The sequence below is a fragment of the Microtus oregoni genome, unplaced genomic scaffold (genome assembly GCF_018167655.1).
Source record: "Microtus oregoni isolate MIOR12 unplaced genomic scaffold, Mior012 000048F_ref0000485, whole genome shotgun sequence".
In the NCBI taxonomy this organism is placed as follows: domain Eukaryota; kingdom Metazoa; phylum Chordata; class Mammalia; order Rodentia; family Cricetidae; genus Microtus; species Microtus oregoni.
The window spans coordinates 18,165,734-18,191,336 of NW_024543222.1; the positions used below are offsets into that span (position 1 = coordinate 18,165,734).

General features: G+C 46.1%; 1 protein-coding gene across 1 annotated transcript in view; it reads left to right on the forward strand.

Annotated features, from left to right (window-relative positions):
• Nmt1 (N-myristoyltransferase 1) overlaps positions 1-25,603 on the forward strand; it is a 37,301-nt gene that overhangs the window by 4,993 nt on the left and 6,705 nt on the right. The window contains exons 2-6 of the mRNA XM_041635832.1: positions 9,850-9,958; positions 13,707-13,851; positions 20,511-20,629; positions 23,282-23,373; positions 24,542-24,658. Of these exons, the coding sequence (XP_041491766.1) occupies positions 9,850-9,958; positions 13,707-13,851; positions 20,511-20,629; positions 23,282-23,373; positions 24,542-24,658 (582 nt within the window). The remainder of the gene's footprint in view (positions 1-9,849; positions 9,959-13,706; positions 13,852-20,510; positions 20,630-23,281; positions 23,374-24,541; positions 24,659-25,603) is intronic.

Sequence of the window (25,603 nt, forward strand, 5' to 3'; positions counted from 1 at the left end):
CAGCCTGGTCTACAAGAGCTAGTTCCAGGACAGGCTCCAAAGCAATAGAGAAACCTTGTCTCGAAAAGCCCCCCAAAAGATTCTGTCACAAAAAAAAAAAAAAGGCCCTGGAGAGATGGCTCACCAGTTAAAAGTAGATCCACCTGCCTCTGCCTCCCAAGTGCTAAATTAAAGGCGTGCGCCACTGCTGCCCAAACGCAAACTCTACTCTTTAAACCTCTTCCTTACTTCCTTTTTTTGTTTCTTTGGTTTTTTTTGATGTTTTCGAGACAGGGTTTTTCTGTATAGCCCTGGTTGTCCTGGAACTCTCTCTGTAGCCCAGGCTGGCCTCAAACTCACAGAGATCCACCTGTCTCTGCCTTCTGAATGCTGGGATTAAAGCGTGCACCGCCACCAGCTGGCTGAGCCTCTTTCTGATCCCTCAGAGATGGTGTTCTTGTGATTGATTAAAACACTTGAATACTGTGTTCTCTATATTAAGCACCTGAAATTACAACTGGAATGCCTTGCCAGGGGCAGTACTTGGTTTGCAGTTTGTCTAGTGTGCTGACTGAAGGGCAGCTGGAGGTTGACTGTGGTTGAGAGCCTGCTGTTACTGTGCTGTACGTGCGCTGTTACTGTGCTGTACGTGCGCTGTTACTGTGCTGTACGTGTTTACTGTACGTGCGCCTGATTTCACTTAGGAAGAGTAGTTCTGCTTTCCTTGTGAGCTTCCACCTCACCCTCTGACACTTAGAGGATCCGTTTTGAACTTGCTGGATGTGTTTTCCATCTGGGATTGACTTCTGTATTCTGAATTTCTTTTTTCTTTTTCCAGTTTTTCGAGACAGGGTTGCTTTGGAGCCTGTCCTGGAACTAGCTCTTGTGGACTAGGTTGGCCTCGAACTCACAGAGATCCGCCTGCCTCTTTCTCCCGAGTGCTGGGATTAAAGGTGTGCGCCACCACCACCCGGCTTTTTTTGCATTTTCTTTTGGTGTTGGTGCTGATGTTCAAACCCAGCATGTTACACATGAGAGGCACAGCCACTGAGCAATATTCCCAGTTCCTGCCTCCTGGATCAGCAAGAGTCCTCTTTGGATCTTTTCAGCAGCTTGTGGATTTTCTCAAACTAGGGAGTTGGGTGGCAGTAGAGCTGGCTGGGTCTTTATTTTTTTTTTTAAAAAAAATATTTATTATATATACAATATTCTGTCTGTGTGTATGTCTGCAAGCCAGAAGAGGGCACCAGACCTCATTACAGATGGTTGTGAGCCACCATGTGGTTGCCGGGAATTGAACTCAGGACCTTTGGAAGAGCAGGCAATGCTCTTAACCACTGAGCCATCTCTCCAGCCCTGGCTGGGTCTTTAAACTCATTGATAGGCCAGAGTCATCCTCAGCAGACATGGATCGAGCATTGAATAGCACCTGGTTTGGTCTTTGCCAGGTCACAATGCCCCAAACAATCTCAAACTGTTGAATTTCGGTGTTTATCTCATTTTAGTCTTGTGTTCTGCCGGTCCAGCTTTTAATCAGTTATATCAGAGGCTTTGTGAGCTCTCCAAATTAGCTCTCCTCCATGATAGGAATTGGCTCCTTCAACCCGCAGAACATCCAGATAGGGCAAAGGTGGCAGTGAGAGCCGTCTTCTGTAATTCCTGCCTACAAGTTTTTTTTTCTACAGCCGGCTGGCGCCTCTGTGGCAATAGGAATTTAGGATTCACAAGCAGGGTTTTATTTCACTTACTAAATTTTATTTATTTGCGTGTGTGTGCATGTGCACGTGCTACAGTACACGTGTGGATATCAGAGGGCATTTTGAAGGCAGTCAGTTCTCTCCATTCCACCATGTGGATTCTGGGTTCAAACTCAGGTCGTCAGGCTTGGCAGTGGGCATTTTACCTACTGAGCCATCTATGCCCCGAACTCCCAATCTAACTAATTGGTTGGCATATGTGGAGTTTGGGGTGTAGTACCCAGTGATCCAGCAGCCATAGCAGTACAAAGAATATGCAGGTGATGCTGACACAAGGCACCTGGTTTCCTCCTGAGTGTCCTTGTAAATGTCCCTCTGTTCATCTGTCTCTGGACGTCGCGAGTACCAAGAGGATTGGTGGTAAATACTCACATCCCTAAGCTTGACTTCGTTTGCAAAAGACTCTCCTGATGTCAGAGTTAGAACTAGCTAGAGTTCAGGATTTATTTTAGTACCTTTCTGTTGAAAACTTACTTTATAGTTCCAAGAATTAGCTTCCAGCTTTCAGAGACAGAGAGAATAGGGGACTGGAGTCCTGGCTCAGCTGCCAGGAGCCCATTCTGTTCTTCCAGAGGACCTGCCTTTGGCTCTAGCATGCACGTAAGGAGGCTCTTAACTGCTTGTTACTCCAGCTCCGGGGAATCTGATACCTTCTGGTCTCAAGAGCATACACATTACAAACATACATATATAAAAGTTAGAAAAGTAAAACTGGGTGTGATCCCATAGGCCTTTAATACTAGCACGTGAGAGGCAGAGGCAGGCAGCTCTGTGAATTTGAGGCCAGCCTGGTCTACATAGTGGGTTCCAGGGCAGCCAGAGCTACACAGAGAAACCCTGAAACAAAAAGGGGGGAGGTGGAAGGGGGGGAAATAAAGCTACGTGTCCTAGGACACGAGACTGGCATAGGAGAATCTTGAGTTCAGGGTTAGCCATGGTGAGTTCCCATTGCAAACAACAAAAGAAGAAAATACGTGACCAAAAGTTATGAATTTTTCTAAGCCGGACGGTGGTGGCGCACGCCTTTAATCCCAGCACTCGGGAGGCAGAGGCAGGCGGATCTCTGTGAGTTCGAGACCAGCCTGGTCTACAAGAGCTAGTTCCAAGACAGGCTTCAAAACCACAGAGAAACCCTGTCTCAAAAAACAAACAAACAAACAAAAAGTTATGAATTTTTCTTTCTGAACTTTGTTCTCAGAAATGTGTGGTATATGTTACAGCAGCACCATTTGAATAATTCCAGTGGCGTTCTCTGCTTTGACCTTAGGAATAGGACCTGACAAGGAGGGCAGTAGCCAGGAGTAAGGAAGTTGGTCGTTGAAAATCCCAACCAAGACACAGACGAGCACAGCATCTCACTGCTTTCTCAGAACGTTGGCACAGCTGTCCCGTGCAAACAGCACTAGGGATGTCTCACTGACCTCTTTTGGGCTGTAGCTTTTCTGAGTTTTATTTTAGTCCATTGTGCCTAGAAAGCATCAGGCAAGCATAAAATTGTTGAGCTCCTAGCTGTGTGTGCAATATAACGGGAGGAACTGTGAGAAACAGCTGTGTCAGTGTGGCCTCTATGCGCAGAACATTTTTAAATCACTGGGAGGCAAAGAAAGAAACCCATCATTTTATGTGAATAATTATATGTATGTAGTTTTTTAGGAGATTATAATTGTAAAGCAGATGTCAGGGAGAGTTGGAGGAATCAGAGATGGCTTTCAGAATAAAACACGGCTCATCCTTGCCATTACCTCAGGCTGACCTGGAACTCCCCACCTTCCTGCCTTAGCCCTGTGTGCCACCATGCCTGCCTCTCCTTGTTACCTCTAATGCCTGCTCTTGACCAAAGCTTCCATCTTGGGCCTCGTATGAGAAGACAGTTATTGCTTTGGCTTTGGAGGCTTCCCAGATACATCCTTCTGGAAGCTGAGACTGTAACCAGTGCACTCAACCTTCCTGATGCTGTGACCCTTTAATACAGTTCCTCATGTTGTGGTGACCCCAACTATAAAATTATTTTTGTTGCTACTTAATAACTGTAATTTTGCTACTGCTCTGAATCATAATGTAAATATCCGTGTTTTCTGATGGTCTCAGGCGACCCCAAGGGTTTGCGACCCACAGGTTGAGAACCACTGCTGTAACGTGTCAGGGAGAAAAGGCTCCATCCACATCTTTAGAGATTGGGGGCTTGTCCCTGGGTGTTGGTTGGTTAGTTGATGACCAGGTTGCCTCATTGTAGCCTCTTGTAAGCAACAGGTTGAGGCACATTGCTGGGAGACTCCTCCCAAGGCTGGGGGCTCCCTCTGCTCTCTCCCCCATGAGAAAAGATTTTAGTTCCCAGGCACACACATTTGAGTGTTTGTCATCCTGTGAGGGAGAGGAGGCTTGTGTTTCGGGCCCTTCGTGCTGTCGGGAAGTTCTGTGCTCTGCTCATCTGTCAGCTTGCCCTTCCCTCCCACCCACACACACACCCGGCACTCTTCTATTTTAGAAGCACGGAGGCTCATTTTCCATCTCCTCCTGCTGCCCTGATTTTGTACAAGAGCATCCATAAGAGTTCTTGTGAGCTTGAATTTAACATTTAGGGCCTTCATTAAAATATGACATTCCTGTGGGGTGAAGCACACCTTTAATCCCAGCACTCAGAAGGCAGAGGCAGGCAGATCTGAGTTGGAGGCGGTACACAGAGAAACCCTGCCTCAAAAACAAATCAAAACAAAACGAAAAGGACACATTTCTAGTTGAGCATGATGGTTCGCACTAGGATCCTAGAAGTCCAGTGATTGAAGCAGAAGGAGCAACATGATGAGTTCAAAACCAGCCTGGACTACAGTATAAGACCCAGTCTTACACATGTCTCTTTTTACTTTTACATGAATCTCAGGGGTTAAATTCAGGTTGCCACGCTTATGCTCCATTGCCTTTTTCTTGCTCAACCATCTCGACAGCTCTGAAGATGACAGTTCCTAATTGCTTTTCTTCCTTGTCCTGAATCTGCCATTCTTTCAATTCATCCTGTATTTACTAGGCTAGTTATTGATACTAACCCTTCCACCCTCAAATACAGAGTCTCTCTGTGTAGCCCAGACTGTCCTGAAACTTACTCTGTAGATCAGGCTGGCCTCGAACTCAGAGATCCTCCTGCCTCTGCCTCCCTAGAGACCTGGAATTAAAGATGTGTGCACCGAAACCGGCAGCTGTTCCGTGTAAACATCCATCTTAGTTCCCATAGCAGACATTCCCTGCCTTCCAAGGACAGATTTCACTTGCTTGGTATTTTGGAACAGAAGGAGCAAGTTAAGCTTTGGTTTGCTGTTGTAAGTGTGTGCCTCTGGTCAGTCTCTGTCTTGTACCATCTTATAATTTTTTAACAGATTTCTCTTTCAGTTACTGAATCCTGGCCTCAAAACTCCTGGGCCCAAGCAGTCTCCTCTCATCCTCCTAAGTCAGTAGTGATGCTGCGTGGCTTTGCTCAGCGCCAGTCCCTCAGCAGGCGAGCTGCGTGTTTTCAAGGCCTCTGAGCTCCGGGTCTTAGGAATGATTAAGTTATCATAATTGTCTTGAAAGATCATGGGACTAGACTCCTTGGTATCTCCTCTGATTCAGTTGTCTCTCTCTTTGGGGCTTGTTGTCTGTAAGACCATGGCAGCTTCGTGTGTTTTCATAGTTGTGGCCCAACACCTCAAAAGAATGAATTACAAAATTAAAACATAAAGCCATCGGGCAGTGGTGGTTTTAATCCCAACAGTCAGGAGGCAGAGGCAGACAGAGCTCTATGAGTTCTAACCCAGCCTAGTCTACCGAGTGAGTTCCAGGACAGCCAGAGCTACAAAAAGAAACCCTATCTTGAAAAGCCAAGAACAAACATAAAGCCAGAGCCGGGCGGTGGTGGCGCACACCTTTAATCCCAGCACTCGGGAGGTAGAGGCAAGCGGATCTCTGTGAGTTCGAGACCAGCCTGGTCTACAGAGCTAGTTCCAGGACAAGCTCCAAAGCCACAGAGAAACCCTGTCTCGAAAATCCAAAAAACAAAAACAAACAAAAAAAAAACCCAAACAAACATAAAGCCAGGTGTGGGATTGCACGCCTTTTGTCCTAGGACTTGGGACTTAGAGGTGGGGGGATCTCTTTGAGTTGAAGGCCATCCTGGTCTACAGAGAGACTTTGTCTCAAAACAAAACAAATCAGCTTACTCCAAAAACAGAACAAGTGCAGCCTGTGACCTCTCCGCAGATGTGGGGTCAGGCCGTGTGACAGTTCACAGTGCACACAGCCTCTTTTCTGAAGAGGCTCGGTTGGTAGACTGATTGACCAACTTTCTTAACAGTTTCACTATGTAGTCCTGGCTGGCCTGGACTCATTCTGTAGACCAAGACGGCCACAAATTTGGAATGATCTTCCTGCCTTTGCCTCCCAAAGTACTCGGGGTCATAGGCTCGTGCTACCATGCTCAGGTAGGAAGACATTCTATAATGATTTTGTACACTTTGTAAAGGCTTATAAAGTGGAGAGGGGTCATTTATTGCCATATAAAATTGTGTTTATTAAATATCCAATTGGTTAACTGATATGCAACAATTTCTTTTTATAGTTATTTTTCATGGTTTGAGACATGGTCTTGTAAGGTCTGCTTGGCCTGGAATTCCCCTTGTTGACCAGGGTGGCCTTGAATCTATAGCCATAATCCTGCCTCAGTTTCTCAAAGATGACCTACCACACCTGAATGTAGCATTTCTTTACCTTCACCTTTTGATTATTTTTCTTTCTTTTTTTAATTTTTTTTTATGATTTATTTATCTCTATTTTATGTGCATTGGTGTGAAGGTGTCAGATCCCCTAGAACTGGATTTTCAGACAGTTGTGAGCTGCCATGTGGGTGCTGGGAATTGAATCCTGGTCCTCTGGAAGAGCAGTCAGTGCTCTTAAACACTGAGCCATTTCTCCAGCCCTTAATTATTTTTCCACAAAATGAAATAAAAAATGATTTGTATCAGCCAGGTGATGGTGGCACACGCCTTTAATCCCAGCACCTAGGAGGCAGAGGTGGGCGGATCTCCAAGTTCAAGGCCAGCATGGTCTATAGAGTTAATTGAAGGACAAAAGATTTGTGTGTTAACTCATACACAGGGCCCTGATAATTCATTCTGTGTACTGATATGAATAAAATACACTAACGTAGCTTTTCAGTGCTCACATAATCCTGAGACTGAAGAGAATATCTCGGAAATGAGAAGACTGCAGAGTTGTGACAGGTTCTGATGGGGTTACATAGGGTAACAAGTGAGTTATTAAGAGGACGTTATCTAGGACTGAAGAGGTGACTTAGAGGTTGAGAGCTCTGAGTTTTCTTCCAGAGGTCCTGAGTTCAATTCCCAGCAACCACGTGGTGTCTCACAGCTATCAGTAATGAGATCTGGTGCCCTCTTCTGGCCTGCAGGGATACATGTAGGCAAATCACTATATAAAAAAATAAATCTTAAAAAAGAGAGAGAGACAATTATCTGGGGGCTGGAGAAATGGCTCAGCAGTTAAGAGCACTGACTCTTAACTCCAAAGGACCAGGGTCTAATTCCCAGCACCCACCTGGCAGCTCACAACTGTCTTTAACTTCAGGATCTGACATCCCCACACAGACATACATGCAGGCAAAACACCAATGCACATAAAATAAAAGTAAATTTATTTTAAAAGAAAAGAGGAAGCGGAAGTTATATGAGGTCGTGAGTGACTGGCTCCTATCTGTTGTGGCCTTGGAAGATTCGCTGAGCATCTGCTTGCTTTTCCATCTCTGAATGTCATCAGTCCCCTCTGTGTTGTACCTTCTGCATCTCACTAATAGAATACTCACTAGGCGCGTTTGTGTTCAGACTTGATGACCATTTGCTCGTCTGAGAAAGAGAAATCCAGCCTTTACTAGAACTCCTTGGCTTCATAATCCTTCTACAGTCTCCTAAATCCTGTCTATGGAATAAGAGGATTAAAATTTGGAGACTCCACATACAAAGAGATGACAGTGTATATCTTCCAGATCCACCCCCACCTTTTTCCCCTCTAGTACTGGGGATAAAATCTGTTGTCTAGAGCATGCTAGGGAACTACTCTTGCCTCAGCCCAAGAAATGGACGTGTGTGTCTACAGATTGCTTTATCTTTATATATGTATACTTATTACTACTGATAGCATTTATCAGTTGCATTAATATTCAAATAACCACAAGACACTTTGAAACCCTGAAGTATCTGTTTCCTCTTTTAAATTAATTTTTTTGGGGGGGCTGGAGAGATAGCTCAGTGGTTAAGAGCATTGCGTGCTCTTCCAAAGGACCTGAGTTCGATTCCCAGCAACCACATGGTGGCTCACAACCATCTATAATGGGGTCTGGTGCCCTCTTCTAGCCTGTAGGCATATATGCAAACAGAATATTGTATCCATAATAAATAAATATTTTTAAAAAATTAATTTTTTTTTGCAGGGTGAGGTTGTTTATTCAGGGGGTTATGGAGGAGGAAGGGTGAAGGGGGGGACAGAGAGAGAGAGAGAGAGAGAGAGAGAGAGAGAGAAGAGGGGAAAGAGACAGAGAAGGGGGGAAGCTGAGAAGTGGGGAGAGAGGCAGAAGCAGAAGCGAAGCTGCCTCTCCGAGAGGAAGATGGAAAAGAGCTAAAAAATTAATTTTTTTAAGAACAGTGTCATGCACTGTAATTTAGGCTAGCCTGGAACTTTCTGTGTTCTCCTCCAGATTTGCCTGGGACTAAGAGCCACCGTGTCTTTTTTTTATTTTTTAAGGTAGGGTTTTACAATGTAGCCCTGGCTGGCCTGGAACTTGCTGTGTAAATGAGGCTAGCCTTGAATTCGCAGAGATCTGCCTCCTGCATGCTGGGATTAAGGATGTGCACCACCACCACCATGTCAGTTTACCTTGTCCCCACCTCAGCCTCCCAGGTGCTCTACTAGCAACTGTGTGACACCATGCCTGGTCTAGTTTTGATTTTAACGTAGCTAGGAAACTGCTTTCCCATGTCTTACTAAAGGAAAGCAGCATGAGGAGTCCCTTCACTGCTTCCACATGCATGAGTTTTCATGTATTTGTGGTACAAGTAGGTGCATGAGACTGTTGTGGTTGGATTTTCCCATCATTCCTAGTTCCGGGTTTGCCATCAGTGACCACTCAGTCTTGCTGCCTAATGTCTCGTTCAGGAATGTCTCTATTGACCATTTTGGGCATGGGCTGCAGTAATGTCAGACTCTTCATCCTGCTCTTTTCCATACTGGCTTGTGCCTTAGGTCCAGTTGGGGAAACCCAGTAAATATGGTACACTTGGAGAAGTCAGGGCAAAGGATTCCCTAAAGACTGCTACTGTCTTTTGGCTGCCTTTTTTCATTTAGGGCCGTAAGGAAGTGGTGTTGGTACCAACACAGTGTTGACAGATGTCGTTGTCTTTAGTGCAGCGTGGCAATCTGAAGAAGTGAGTACATATCCCTCTCACCTCCCAGAAAAGGATGTGGTGGCTCATATCTATCATCCCAGCTCTCAGAAAGCTGAGGCAGGAGGATTGCTATAAGTTCAAGTCCAGCCTGAGATACATACTGAGTATGAGGTTAGCCAAGGTTACATAGCAAGACCTTGTCTCAAAAATAAAAAGAGAGAGAGAGATTGGGAATGCAGTTCATGTGGTAGAATGCTTTCTTTGCATACAAGAAGCTTTGGGTTTGAACCCATAAACCAGGTGGGTGAGGTACCTGTAATTTCAGCATTCTGGAGGGGAATCAGAAGTTCAAAGTCATTGATGGAGGTCAGCCTTGGCTGCTTGAGACCCTGTCTCAATGAGTGAGTGAGTGAATGAATGAATGAACGCAAGAACAGAAAAGACCCTTGGAAGTAAATAGGCCGTGCCTTGCACAGTGTCTCCTCCCTGGGGAGCTGGTGGGTGGGAGTAGGGAGGGGAGCTGTGCTTGCTAGTGTCCTCCAAATATCCCTTTTGGGAGCTGGATTCTCCGGTCCGCTTCTGGAGCCAACAGGCTTGATTAGGAAGGGTCTGCTCCACAGAAAAGCCTTTTGTCAGTGTAGTTTAAAGCCTTTGATTTTTTTTAGGACTCCATCAGTGTTTACTTTGTCTTACAGTGGCTTGAGTCCAGCCAATGACACTGGAGCCAAAAAGAAGAAGAAGAAACAGAAGAAGAAGAAAGAGAAAGGCAATGACACAGATTTGGCCCAGGATCAGCCTGTGAAGGTAACACATATCCCCGGGATCAGCCTGTGACGAGTTTTGAGGTAAACGTGTAGGAACAATTTAAACTGATCATCTCCACTGTATTTAAGGATGGAAGAACTTCAGTGCTGCCTGTCCTGTGTGCCCTAGGCCTTGGTGGTAAAGCTGCTCTCGGTACCTTAGAAGACCCAACCCTCAAGCGCAGTACCCTCAGAATCTCAGACACACATTGCCTGTGTGTGTCAGGTGCCGTGGGCTGATGGTGTGGCAGTCCCTGCTTCTTAGAGCAGTGGCTCTTGTCTTCTCATCTTAAGTCTCTTGCAGCCAGGCCTGATGTCCTGAGTTTGGTCCATTGGACCCACTCAGTGCAAGGAGAGAACCGACTCCTGAAAGTTATTCTTTGATCTTTGCGCGTGCGCACACACACACACACACACACACACACACACACACACACACACACAGTATGGCACATGCATATGCACACACATGCAATATATATAAATTTTTTGGTTTTGTTTTGTTTTCTTTTTTTTTTTTTTTTTTTTTGGTTTTTTCGAGACAGGGTTTCTCTGTGGTTTTGGTTCCTGTCCTGGAACTAGCTCTTGTAGACCAGGCTGGACTCGAACTCACAGAGATCCGCCTGCCTCTGCCTCCCAAGTGCTGGGATTAAAGGCGTGCGCCACCACCGCCCGGCTTTGTTTTGTTTTCTTGAGACAGGGTTTCACTGTGTAGCCCTGACTACCCTGGAACTCACTCTGTAGACCAGGCTGACCTCAGACTCAGAGATCTGCCTGCCTCTACCTCCCAAGTGCTGCGATTAAAGGCGTGCCATGCCCCCCCCAACAACAACAAAATAATTTTTTTAATATTTATTTATTTATTTATTATATATATATAATAGTCTGTCTGTGTGTATGCCCAAAGGCCAGAAGAGGGCACCAGACCCCATTACAGATGGTTGTGAGCCACCATGTGGTTGCTGGGAATTGAACTCAGGACCTTTGGAAGAGCAGGCAACGCTCTTAACCTCTGAGCCATCTCTCTAGCCCCCAAAATAATTTTTTTTAATTTAAAAGAAAGTCATTAGCAGTGTTTGTCAACCTATGGGTCATGACCACATTGGAGGCCCATATCAGATATTTACATTATGATTCGTAACAGTAGCAAATTTATAGTTATGATGTAGCAATGAAATAATTTTATGGCTGGGGTCACCACAACATGAGGAACTGTGTTAAAGGGTCACAGCATTGGGGAAGTTGAGAACTGCTGAATTCCCATCAGTTAACCAATTGGGCTGGGTTTGAGAACAGCCTGCATTTGTAGGCACAGTTTTGTAGTATGTCTCCCTGCGGAGAAGATCTGAGTTACTGGGATTAATGTGCTAAGGATCCAACCGGGAGCTTCCTGCACACTAACCATGCTCCGCTACTGAGCCCCACCCCTAAGTCCCTTCAAGTGCATAGGTTTCAGGTTTGTTTGTGCAGCCCCGGTTGGCCTGGAACTTGCTGTGTAGATCAGGCTGGTATGAAACTTGCTGTATAAGCCAGGCTGATCTGGAATTTACACAGACCCTCCGGCTTCCTGGATTAGAAGTGTGTGCCACCAGGCCTGACCTAAGGCATATTTGTATAAAGCAGCCTGATCTGGAATTTACACAGACCCTCCGGCTTCCTGGGTTAGAAGTGTGTGCCACCAGGCCTGACCTAAGGCATATTTTTTTCTTCTATCTTCTACTGGAAGCAAAGGGCATATTTTTTTTTTTTTAAAGAATAACTTGAAGCCGGGCAGTGGTGGCGCACGCCTTTAATCCCAGCACTCGGGAGACAGAGGCAGGCGGATCTCTGTGAGTTCGAGACCAGCCTGGTCTACAAGAGCTAGTGCCAGGACAGGCTCCAAAGCCACAGAGAAACCCTGTCTCGAAAAACCAAAAAAAAAAAAAGAATAACTTGGAGAATGATATGTAATTGAATTTTTATGCTTTTTTGCTTTTTTTTTAAAAAATATTTATTTATTTATTATGTATACAATATTCTGTCTGTGTATATGTCTGCAGGCCAGAAGAGGGCACCAGACCTCATTCCAGATGGTTGTGAGCCACCATGTGGTTGCCGGGAATTGAACTCAGGACCTTTAGAAGAGCAGGCAATGCTCTTAACCACTGAGCCATCTCTCCAGCCCCCGCTTTTTTGCTTTTTTATGTTTTGTTTTTGTGATCCCAGGGCTTGAACCCCACACAGTCTTACACATACATGGCAGGTGCTTTACCACTAAGCTGCATCTCTAGCCCCCAGTTTTGCCCTGTGGCAGGGGATGTAGGTGTGTCTATGTATGTGGATGACATGCTTCTTCATACCAGGCAAGGTATATATACAGCCTGTTTATAGAAGTTCAAGGGTAACTTTTGGCAGTAGGGTCTCTCCTTCTACCACGTGTGTCCTGGGCACTGAATTTAGGTCATCAGTCTTGGCAGGAAATGCCTTTACCCACTGAGCCATCTTATCAGCTTCCAATTTTACTTTTTGAAAGATGTCTATGGTTTTAGAACTTGTATCCAAACAAGTCTGGGATTCTAGATACTTCTCACATTTTTAGATTAAAACTATTATAGCAAGGATTATAGTTAAGGGAATGCGGTTGATTACTTTTATGTGTCTAGGCATTTTACCTTCATGTATATTTTTATATCACATGTGTGCAGTGTCTATGGAGGCCAGAAGAGAGTGTTGGAACCCCTGAAACTAGAGCCATAGACAGTTGTGAGCTGCCATGTGGGTGTTGGAAATTAAACCCCGTCCTTTGGAAGAGCAGATGTGCTCTTCTCTTCAGCCTCTTTTTGATTTTTTTTTTTTTTTTTTTTTTTTTTTTTGGTTTTTTGAGACAGGGTTTCTCTGTGGCTTTGGAGCCTGTCCTGGCACTAGCTCTTGTAGACCAGGCTGGTCTCGAACTCACAGAGATCCGCCTGCCTCTGCCTCCCGAGTGCTGGGATTAAAGGCGTGCGCCACCACCGCCCGGCTGATTTATTTTTTATTTTTATTTTGTTTTTGGTTTTTCAAGACAGAATTTCTCTGTATAGCAGTTCTTGCTGTCCTGGAACGCACTCTATGGACCAGGCTAACCATGAATTCAGAGATCCACTTGCCTCTGCCTCCCAAGTGCTGGGATTAAAGACATGAGCCACCATGCCCTTCTTTGCCACCTTATTTTTGAGATGGGTTTCTCATTGAATCTGGAGCTTCCTGATTTGGCTAGATTGGTTGGGTAGCAGGCCCTCAGGGATTCTCCTAGTCTCACCTTCCCTGCGGTGGGATTCTGCATATACCACCATTGTCAACTTTTTTATCTTGGTGCTGGAGACCAAACTCAGATCCTCATGCTGGAATGGCAAGCTCTTTACTAACTGCGCTATCTCTGTAGCCCTGAACTCTTAGTGTTTTGATACAGGGTTACATGTAGCCAAGATGGGCCTCAGACTTCTAATCCTCCTGCCTCTGCCTCCTGAGAGCTAGTATTACAGATGTATATTTCTATATCAAACTAACTCTTTTTGTTTTTTTGAGACATGGTCTCACTATTGAGCCCTGATTGGCCAGGAACTCTCTGTGTAAACTAAGCTAGCTCACAGAGATTTGCCTGTCTCTGCCTACCAGTGCTGGGATTAAAGGTGTGCTTTACCACACCTGGCCTAGCTAACTCTTGAACTCATAATGATTCATAAGTTTCGCTAATACAATGGGTCTTTTCTTTTCCCAACTGTCTTGCCCAGATGAACTCTTTGCCAGCAGAGAGAATCCAGGAAATACAAAAGGCCATTGAGCTCTTCTCAGTGGGTCAGGGACCTGCCAAAACCATGGAGGAGGCCAGCAAACGAAGCTACCAGTTCTGGGACACACAGCCAGTCCCCAAATTGGGTATGTATTTCCTTTTGCAAGTGGAGTAAGGAATGTGTCTTAGCTGTGTTTCTGTGGAAGTTTCATAAGGGAAGGCGGTAAGGCTCTGTAGATCTTTGGTGACTGTTTCTGGAGGGTTGTCTTTAGAAGGAGCATATGAGAGGCTGTTGTTCAGAGACCTTAGTGTTTCACAGCAGCTCACACAGAACAGATGACGGTTCTTTTAGTCCATCAGCATCTTAAATCTATAGGAACGGGGTCTTAGTGCATCATGAGTGGGGCTGCTGTCCCTGGGGCTGTCTTCCCACCTAGGTTAGTGAGGGACTGTTTGTGTGGACAAATGTGAACTCTGTAGTGTGAAGAGTACCCAGACTCCCCCTTTCTCTCAGCTAAGCCTGCTTGCTAAATTCAACTAACAGTCATGGCTCAACTCCAAGACTACCATATTTTTCGTCAGGTACTCTTAAAAAGTCACAATGAGCCAGGCGGTGGTGGCGCATACATTTAATCCCAGCACTTGGGAGGCAGAGGCAGGTGGATCTCTGAGTTCGAGGCTAGCCTGGTCTACAGAGTGAGTTCCAAGATAGCCTTCAGAGTTACACAGGGAAACACCGTCTTGAAAAACAAACAAAAACCCACAATGAAGTCAGAAGTGGTGGCATACTCCTTTATTTCCAGTACCAGGAGGCAGAAACAAGTGGGTCTCTGTGTTTTAGACAGTCTGGTCTGCAAGGGAAATTTCAGTCCAGTTGGAGCTACATAGTGAGGCCCTGTCTCAAAATAAAACTAAAGTAAAAAGTGCTGTAATAGGGCTGGAAGTCCTGAGTTCAAGTCTCAGCAACTATGTGGTGGCTCACAACCATCTATAATGAGATCTGGTGCCTCCTTCTGGCCTTCAGGCATATATGCAGATAGAACACTGTATACATGATAAATAATTTTTTTAAAAATGCTATAATAAGGGGCTGGAGAGATGGCTCAGTGGTTAAGAGCATTGCCTGCTCTTCCAAAGGTCCTGAGTTCAATTCCCAGCAACCACATGGTGGCTCACAACCATCTGTAATGAGGTCTGGTGCCCTCTTCTGGCCTGCAGGCATACACACAGATAAAATACTGTATACATAATAAAGAAATATTTTTTAAAAATGCTATAATAAACTTGTAAAGGGATTAGACAGAAATCCCAGATGTATTCAGAAGCTACTGCACATACTGGAGTTAGAGGCATCTGCTAGGCCTGAACCACAGCTGACCTTGGCTGCTGACCTCAGCTCCTGGTGAACAAAGGTTTTATAAGTGCTTGAGCTTTGCTTTTGGGACTGTTGGGGACCCAATTCTTATATATATGTAGCTGAGGAAATAAATTGTGTTATTGTGTTTTCTTGTTATGTTTTTTAAAATATTTATAATTTTTTGAAATATTTGTCTGTGTGTCTGTGTGCCTGTAATACAGACGTAGTAGGCAGTTGTGAGCCACCCAGTACACGCACTGGGGACTGAATTCGGGTCCTCTGCAGCATCTCTCCACCCCAAACACATGCTCTAACACTAAATGAAAGTGATGGTCAAGTGTTCAGTGTTACTGGTCCTCTCTAGTAACATCAGCTTCTGGTACATTGTGGGTTGGGTGGCAGAGACAAGTCAAATACCAGGATGTGAAAAGACAGCTGTGTCCAACAACATTTGTCTGCAGAGGTAGACAGCAGATAGAACAGGTGCTTCCTGACTGCAAGTGGTTGGTGTAATGATGGGTAACCAGTTATAAAGTAAAAATAGCCTGGCATGGTGGCGCATCCTTTAGTCCCAGCACTCTGGAGGCAGAGGTATCTCTGTGAACTTCAGAACAGCCTGGTCTACATAGAAAGTTCCAGAACAGCCAGGGTCGTGTCGAGAGATCCTGTCTCCAAAACAGAACAAAACGAAACAAGCTCTGCTTTGGAGAGATGTAGTTGTCAGCTTGGCAACAACACCAATACGATGGTGAGATAAAGCAGGGGGAAGGGAACAATGAGGGGATGCATGTGCCCCAATTCCAGAAGCCTTTGTCTGTCTGCTCCCCATAGCTGCAGTGAGCCTGCTAAGGAGCCAGAAGCATGGGAAGAGTCTCTCGCTCTGCCTTGGGTGAGGTCCCCATAGGCTTCTCTGTGATCTGGCCCGGGTTTTAGGTAGTCCCTTGGGTGAAGGCTCATGAGGAATTTGGAACAAAATAGCCTTGCTCCAGCCCAGATAATAGGAGCTGGTGAAGACAAATGAGTCGAGATTTGGTCTTGTCTGACCCGTGGCCAGTCAGAAATTAAGAATTCTGTTTCGTTGGGTCAGGTGATAAGAGGTTCCACCTTCACCCTCTAAGCTTAAACTATTCTTCACGGCAGAGGCCTCCCCTTTCCCTTCTGCAGACCCGGAGAATGGCTCTGTGTGGTTACTTTCTTTTCTCCCACTTAAACAGGGAGGTTTGGTTTATCTTGAAGTGGCTTTTTGTTTTCAAGACGGGGTCCTTGAACTTGTGGCCAGCCCTACTGCCTCAGCTGTCTAAACTGTGGGATTACAGGCATGAGCTACCGTTCTCGTGGTTCGTGGGGGCTATTGACTGTAAAGGTCATGTGGCATGTTGTGTTGAGTTGGATCTCTTTGTGACATAGAGCTGCTATCCCTGCCGCTTGGGAGGTAGAGGCAGAAGCAGCACAGAGTCAAGGCCAGCTTGAGCCACAGACAGAATGAGTTAAAGGCCAGTCTGGATAGTGTAGCAAGACCTTGTCTCAAAAAATAAAAAAGCATGCTGTGTTTATAACACATCTCACCTTTAGGGAGATTTTTAATTAAACTCTGTTCTGCTGAAGAGGCCTAGAATTGTTCATAGTTTAGAATCCCTGAAAGTTTGCTTGTGAAGTCCTCCAGACGGTTTTCAGTCTGGACTAGCGCATTTTAAACTTTCTCCACTTGGGACTCCTTTTCTTTTCTTTCTTCCTTATTTATTTATTTATTGTTTCTTTTGTTTAGTTTTCGTGACAGAGTTTCTCTTGTGTAGTCCTGGCTGTCCTGGAACTCACTCTGTAGACCAGGCTGGCTTTGAACTCACAGAGATCCGCCTGCCTCTGCCTCCCGAGTGCTGGGATTAGAGGTGTGCGCCACCATTGCCCATTAGTGATTCCTTTTAACCTGGAAGCTTGTGGTGTATAGGGACAGCTCAGTGTATAGACGGCTCGGTGTATAGGGACGGCTCGGTGTATAGGGACGGCTCGGTGTATAGGGACGGCTCGGTGGGGAAGGGCACTTGCTGCCAAACCTCATAACCTGAGTTTGATCCCTAGAATTTGATGGAAAGAGAAAAATGACTTCTTGCAGCCTGTCTTCTGACTTCCATGTGCATACTGTGGCATGGAAGATAAAACCAAATTTCCAGGCTGAGCATGGTAATGTACAGCTGTAATCTCAACACTTGAGAAGTGGAGTTAGAAGGACTGGAGAGATGGCTCAGAGGTTATAGATGATGAGTTCGTTACCACCATCCCCATGAGACAAATCATAGCTGCCTGAGTAGCAGCTCCAGGGGATCCAGTGCCTTCTTAGGACCTCTTAGGATTTATACAGTTTATACAATGTGTCACTCATGGAAAATATGTATCTTTAATAAAAATACCCTCATCTGAGAAGTTTCTCCTGAAGTAGAAGGTAATTTGCAGAGTTGAGACCTGATCAGTGTGCAGAAAGTAAAGGGCTGCTGGGTGCTCGGCCCTGAGTGGGGCATTCATGTCACACCGCTCCTCCTAAGGTTCGGGGATCTTCAGAGAAGAGGAGGGAGGACAGTTGTAAGAGGTGGTAGTGGCATCAAGGAAAAGTGTTCTGCAGACCCTACAGGGCATGTGTGAACTCACGGCGATTGTGACAGCATGTGCAGGGCTTACACTAGCTCTTCCAGACGAAACCTCAGCTTTGCGTGGGAACTGTTGGCATTTGATAGCTGCTGGGAGAGGGAGGGTCAGCTTTCTTTAGTGCTCTGACCCCTGCGGGTTAACCGCACACCAGGACAGCCCACTCCATCACTAGCTGCGCAACAAAAACTGGCCTCAGTGGAGAAAGAGAAATAAAATCTCAAGCTGGATGGGAATTGTTAAGAAAGTGGTAATGGGAGAGGTTTGGTGGTGGATGTGTTCAGATACACTGTAAGAAATTTTCTAATGAAAATATTGTGGAAAATTAAATCAAGAGTTCAAAGCTAGCCTCCAATATGCAGTGAATTTGAAGTCAGACTGAACTACATGAGATCATGTCTCAAAAAAGCATTTCTATAAGGGTATTCTTTTTTTGTTGCTGTTTTTTTTTTAATATTTATTTATTTATTATGTATACAGTATTCTATCTGTGTGTATGCCTGCAGGCCAGAAGAGGGCACCAGACCTCATTACAGATGGTTGTGAGCCACCGTGTGGTTGCTGGGAATTGAACTCAGGACCTTTGGAAGAGCAGGCAATGCTCTTAACCACTGAGCCATCTCTCCAGCCCCCTTGTTGCTGTTTTTTGAGAGAGGGTTTCTCTGTGGAACAAAGAGCTCTGGCTGTCCTGGAACTCACTCTGTAGACCAGGTTGGCCTGAAACTCACAAGTTCTCTATTTCCAAGTCCTGGGTTAAAGATGTGTACCACCACTGCCTGGCTAGATATGCTTCTTATTTTCACATAAAGAACTGAATCTCACTGGCATGGAGTCTGACTTTGCTGTAAAACAGGATGTTTTATTTATGTGGGGGCTGGAGAGATAGCTCATGGTTAAGAACACTTGTTCTTGCAGAGGACCCAGGTTCAGTTTCCAGAACCTATGTTATGCAAACCATCCATAACTCCAGTTCCAGAGGATCTTACCCCTTCTTCTGACTTACATGGGCACTAGGCACACATATGGTACATATACATACAAGCAGGCAAAACACTCATACGCATAAAAAAATAAAGAAGTTTAAAATTGTATGTGCCTACACCTGTGTGTGTGTTAGGTGTGTGTTTACCCTCAGAGGCTAGAAAAGGGTGCCGTGTACCACATCCCCTGGAACTGGCCTTACGGGTCCATTATGAGCCACCTGACATGGTGTCAGGAACTGAGCCAGAGTCCTCTGGAAGTATAGCAGTGCTCCTAATCACCACATCGTCTTCCAGCCACCCTGCAGTAGTCTTGATCTGAGCCAGCGTTTCTATGACAGTTTATTGGTATTTCATGGCATGTTGGCATGCAGCGTGCAACATGCCCATGTGTATGTGTATTCAGAGCCAAGGCAACAGTGAAGCCATATAACACTGCCTAGAATATCACAGACTTGGTACATGTTTAATTTTCAATTTGTTTTTGGTATGTATGTTCAAAACCTTATACAATTACCAAAATTTTCTTGACACCCCATACTCAGTCTGGCTTGCAGTTTCAGAAGCTTTGGTCGGGAGCAGTTGTTACACGCCCTGAATGAGTGTGTCCCTCTTGAGATCATGTCATTCTTTCCTTGTTGAGAGTGCAGGAGCCTTTCTTCCCCGCAGCTCTACCTGTCCCTCTGCAACTCATAGCTGGTCTCCATCTCATGCTGCTCTTGGCTCTGCACCGCTGCCATGGGGGGCTCGACTCCTCTAGTACAGGAAGTAAGGGACTGTGGACAACTGGAAGGTGCTTAAAAGTACTCAGAGGGCTGGGTATCTGGTGCATACCTGTAATCCAGCATTAGGAGGCTGAGACAGGAGGATTGCTATGAGCCCAAGGCCAGCCTCTGGGCTACTTAGCATTCTTCTCTCTTAAAAAAACAAAACTTTGACTCTTTGACAGCCTCTTTCCTCTCCAGCCTCATCTAGTTTCTCTTCTCCCCTTCTTCTCAGCCTCCCAAGCTCTCCCACAGAGGAGGGGCCCTTTCAGAGGGAGGCTTCCCGGCACAGTGTCTGCAGACCTGTGATTCAGCCTGGAGGCATTCGTAGGGCTGAAAGCACCGAGGCCCTGAGCTGGCAGGGGATGTTAGCTGGCCCACAGGGCTGGAAGCTGAGGCTGTAAGGCCGAGAGAGCCTGGCTCCTAGAAGCCATCATCTGACTGAGGAGTGAGCCCAGGCCTTTGCTCTTTACACAAAGGCAGGCTTGTTGCAGCTCCTTACAAATCTCCCCAAGTCAGGGAAGGGTGTCTGAGCTAGAACAAGACGACACACTGCACCAACCAGGAGGCAGGAAGCCAGATCAGCAGTGATGAGCGTTTGTCATTCAGGAGCCCAAGGGAGATTTACAAGGATTTCCAAAATGAACCACCTGGATCCCAGAGAGGCTTCTGAGGTTTTGCCATGCATTGGCCCTCAACTAGGGACCAAGGTGACTGGAGAGTCTACAATTGCCGGGCATGGAGTGTTCTTCAGCTACACGGTTCTAGGGACGGGAAATTAGCTCTGGTGATTTTTTTCTTCATATAAGGTCTCATGTAGCCCAGACTGGCCTTAAACTCACTGTGTAGTAGAAGATGACCTTGAAGTTCTGACCCTTGGGCCTCTACCAAGTGCTGTTATAGGCGTGCCCAGGGTATGTAGTACCTTGTTCACACCCAGGCCTTTGTACAAGCAAGTTGACCACACTAGCAGGTGAGCCTCATCCCCAGCCTTCCAGTGAATGTCTTAAACGAGCTCTCCCTCCCCCGTGCTGGCCGACAGTTAACTCCTGGCTGTGCTCTTCTAGGTGAAGTGGTAAATACCCATGGGCCAGTGGAACCTGACAAGGACAACATCCGCCAAGAGCCCTACACTCTACCCCAGGGCTTCACCTGGGATGCCTTGGACCTGGGAGATCGTGGTGTGGTAAGTAGGCCTGGCTTGCAGGCAGGACTCTTAGGAGCTGAGCCACAGAGGGCTCAGCAGATCCCATCTGGTACCTTCTGGGCATGCCCCAGATTCCCCATGATAGACATTAGCGTCTCATACTTGTAAGGCTGAAAGTTTCTGATTGTAGAGTTGTTGTTGTTGTTATTATTATTATTTAGAATCATTATTATTATAATTATTTATATTCCTTTGTCGTTATTTTTGCGTTCTTTTGTTTGTTTTGTTTTTTGAGACAGGGTCTCTCTATTATATAGCCCTGTCTGGCTTGGAACTCACTACGTAGACCAGCCTGACCTTGAATTCACAAGGATAACCTGCCTCTTTGCCTCCCATGTGTTGGAATTAAAGGCATTCAGCACCACCGCCCCGCTGAGACCTGGTTTTATTCATTTTTATTTGTGTGTGATGTATGTGTGTGAGCATACACATGCTTTGGCACACGTGCTGGTCAGAAGACAACTTTGTGGATTCAGTTCTCTCCCACCTTTGTGACACACTGAGGCCAATGTTGAATGTCAGCTTTACCCACTGAGCCATCCCTCCATCTTGCTGGCCCCTTTTTTAGTATTTTTGAGGCAGGATCTTACATTGTAGTCTAGGCTGACCTTGGACTGTTGGCTCTCCTGCTGAGCTTCCTAAGTGATGCCATTAGAGATGTAGCGTCATAGTCTTTTATTTCTTGTCTATTTCTTTTATTTGTTTCTGTTTCAAGGCAGGATCTCTCTGTGTAGTTCTGGCTGTCCTGGAACTTTCTCTGTAGACCAGGATGGCCTCTAATCTAGAGATCTGCCTCCCTAGTGTCTAGGATTGAAGATGTGCGACACCACCGCCCAACTTAAAGAATTATTTTTAATATGAGTTTGCATGTGGGTTTGTGAGTGTCTTAGGGTTGTCACTATGATAAAACACTGAGCAAAACGACTTGGGGAGGAAAGGGTTTGTTTCAGTTCACAGCTCCATAACTGACAGAATCAGGCTACTCTTACAGAGTCATTCTCTCAGTTCCTATTTCCTCCTTGCAGATATGTGTAGATTGTGTGAAGTTGACAAAAACTAGCCAGCACAGTACTTAACGAGTTGGGGGGACCCACAGAAGTCAGAGGCATTGCATCCCCTGAAGCAACAGCTGCAGATGTTTGTGAACCTCCTGATCTGGGTGTTGAGAAGTGAACTCAGGTCCTCTGGAAGAGCAGCAAATGCTCTTAACCACTGAGCCATCTCTCCAGCTCCTCATTTTGACTTCTGATATATGTATGGGGTGGAGGCAGGTGCATGTCCGCGAGTGTGCATAAGCAACTGTGCATCCATCCATAGGATTGATTCTTGTGTTTGAGACAGGGTCTAACTCTGGCCCTAGCAGACCTGGAACTTGCTTTATAGACCAAGGTGGCCTTGAAGTCATGGAGTTCCAACTCCCTTCTGAGTGCTGGGATCACAGTCATCTGTTTTGGGTTTGTTCTTTTCAGGTAGATATCTGCTGGTATTGTGTCACCAGCGCCTAATGATGGTGCTGGGGACTGAGCCCGAGCTCTGTGCACACTGGACTGGTAGACAACTAACCTACCAACTGCCACTTTCTTTTTTCTTTTTTTATTTTATTTATTATTATTATTTTTGATTTTTCGAGACAGGGTTTCTCTGTAGCTTTTTTTTGTTTTTGTTTTTGTTTTTCGAGACAGGGTTTCTCTGTGGCTTTGGAGCCTGTCCTGGAACTAGCTCTGTAGACCAGGCTGGCCTCAGACTCACAGAGATCCGCCTGCCTCTGCCTCCCGAGTGCTGGGATTAAAGGCATGCACCACCACTGCCCGGCTGCCACTTTCTTTTTTACCCTTGAGACAGCCTTTTTATGTGTCCCTGGCTGGGATTTGAGTCAGCCCTGCTTCAGGCTGGGATCGCAAGGCTGCACCATCACACCTGTTACCTCTTGTTTTGACATCAGGGACTGAGGAATTTGGACTTTCTTTCTCTGTAAGGAATGATGAAAATGTGAATATTCTCCCCCTCCCCAACTTCTGATCACCACCTCCACCATACCTGGTTTAGGAACAGATCTGTTTTGGGAGGGGGGCTGGGGGACAGGAGATAGAGAGGAGCAGTGCTCGTGTGCCCCAGCGTACCTGTGGGGGTCAGAAGACAGCTCTGTGCAGCAAGCTGGCGGAGATGGCTGCAAGGGCAGAAAAAGGACAGAAATCTGGACTAGATGATAAAAACAAAACTTTTTTGTTTTAATATGGCAGTGAAGTAGTTTCTTGACCAATCAGCATTTTATTAAGCCAGTATGAGTGACAAATCTTTACAGTGTAGAAGGTTTCCCACAGCATTAACCCCCAAAATCCTTTCTCCAAAGCATGTTCACAGAAAACGGGACGCTTTCTCTGATAAGTGATATTCTAGATGCTGCTGTGTTCTGAAGTCTGTGGCTCTGCCCCCTAGTGGCTCTGTTTCTTATCACAACCATGGGTACTTGTTTTAAAAGAATCCTTGCCATGCCTGAGATGACACCGATTTGTGAGACTTGAGGTAGTTTTCGTGGTTGGCCTTGTCCTTTTGTGACGCTTAGAGCCACAGGGCATTGGAGTTGGCATCCACTTGTCAGAACACCTCAGTGAGCTACTTGTTTCTCTGCAGCTGAAAGAACTCTACACCCTCCTGAATGAGAACTACGTGGAAGATGACGATAACATGTTCCGATTCGATTACTCCCCAGAGTTTCTCCTGTGGTAAGTTGTAGGGGGTGTCTTTCTTATAATTTTATTTAACTTGTAAACTAGAAATTTATTTCTCATGGTTCTGGAAGCTAGCTCAAAAAAAGATCTGTGTCTGGTAATAGCCTAGCCAGCTCCGAAGATCTCTTTCAGTTTTAAGGGCAAAGCAGATAGCAGAACCACAAAGGAACATGGAGTTCTCATCCTTCCCGAGAGCCAGCCTTTGAGTGGCCAGCTGCTGTGTGTTTGTTCGTGCATCTGGAGACTTGCTTTAGGTGGTGCTTAGGACTGAAGCCTTCCTTAAAACAGATTGGCTGTGGGAAACATGCGGAGTTGGTACCCAGATCCTCTACCATATGGCGACCTTTTGAAGGAAAGAAGGGCAGATGAGACCTACTAAGATTTGAAAGAAAGTTCTTCACCACCCAGTTAATGGGCATGCTCATTGTGGAAAATAGCCTTTCCTACACGAGCCGTCCACTAGCCTGAGCTACGTTTAGCTTCTAAGAAGATAGACGCATGAGGCTGAAGTCGAGTGGGATTACCCCAATGCGTAGGGGAAGCAGTGAGAGCAGAGACGCTCCAAGACAGAGATGGCAAAGCCCAGGGTTTCCAAGTTAGTCCCTAACCAAAAGACCACCAGCCTCCGGATGGAAGTCCTCCAGCTCAGCTCTGAGATGAACATAGAGGCTAGGCATGGTGGCACATGCCTTTAAAACCGGTACTTAGGAGATAGAGACAGGCAAATCTCTGTGCATTCAAGGCCAGCCTGTTCTGCATAGAGGGTTCCAGGGCAGCTGAGGCTACATAGTAAGGCCCTGTTTCAGAAAATAAAAACACAGAACTTAGCATAGGGGTGTACTTATGGCAGAGCCAAGATGGTCACAAGTTTGAGGTCAGCCTAGGGTACATAGAGAACCTGCTAGAGAAAAACGACAAATAAAGGCTTAGTGCCAAAGAACTTGCTAGAATATATGTGCAAGACTGGGCAAAATCTCCAGCATGACCGAGAAAAAGATCCTTCGAGAAATGCCTGTGATTTGATTCTCTTGGAGTCTAAAAAGGAAGTAGTTAGTTGTGGAGTCCAGGGAAGTGCTAGGACCAGGTCATGGTTCTGGAGCCTAAGCGGTTCTCCGGCCTGCTGTTAGCGGTAGCACAGCGCCTGTCCTTGTCTTTCTTCCAGGGCTCTCCGGCCCCCTGGCTGGCTCCCACAGTGGCACTGCGGGGTTCGAGTGGTCTCAAGTCGGAAGCTGGTTGGGTTCATTAGTGCCATCCCAGCAAACATCCACATCTACGACACGTAAGCGTCTGGGAGGGAGAAGAAAGCTACATGTTTACCTATGAAAGGACGGTGGAGGGCCCGGTGAAGCATCCGTATGTTGGGAATAAAACTCACCGTGGGAACCGTGTGTTTGACATGCATGGTGGCCCTTTAATCCCAGCCTTGGGTGACAGAGGCAGGTGGATCTCCGTGAGTTCAAGGCTAGCGTGATCTACATAGCAAGTTACATAAGGCTCCATAGTGAGACTCTCTGAGTTGTAGCTGGTAGCTAGCTGTTAAGTATTTTTTCTTAGCTGACAAACCTCTCCTCCAATGCAATAATCCAAATCAAACCAGATCAGACCAAATTAGAAGATGCCCAGGTTTAATGAATGCCAACACTCCCGGGTGGCTCCACGGGAGAACACGGAGGGAGGAAAGGAGAACCAGAACGACCATGGAAACTGGTAGACCACTTATTCATTCTGGGGGGTAATTTAAATAGCCTGTGGGAGTGGTCTTGACCACTCTTGGTGGACTTTCTCGGAGGTGGAGTTTGTACTGAAGCAAAACTCCCAGGGGAGGGAGCTTTGAAATGGAACTTTCCACCCAACATTTCAAGGTGGATGCCAGGGGGCTGGGGTGAAGCCCCCCCAATCAAACAGTAGCCTTGTCTGTGACCTATGCTAAGGCCATCCCTGCCCCAGTCACATGGTGAGACACTTGACAGCTTCAGAAATGGGCAGGAGCCAGTGTGACCCAGATTGAGATGGGCTCACTGTCATCCGCTGCAATCTCCTGGGTCTGCAGGCTGTATGGTGATTCTTGTGGGAATCAAAATCTTAGAGTATCCGTCAGTATTGGTACAAACCTCTAGTCTAAACTGTGTCTTGGGTGGTAGGGGAAGGAGGGGCGATGACTCGAGGCTGGCCTGAGTTACTTAGAGAGTTCAAGATCAACCTTGTCTCAGACCTAGATTAGCCT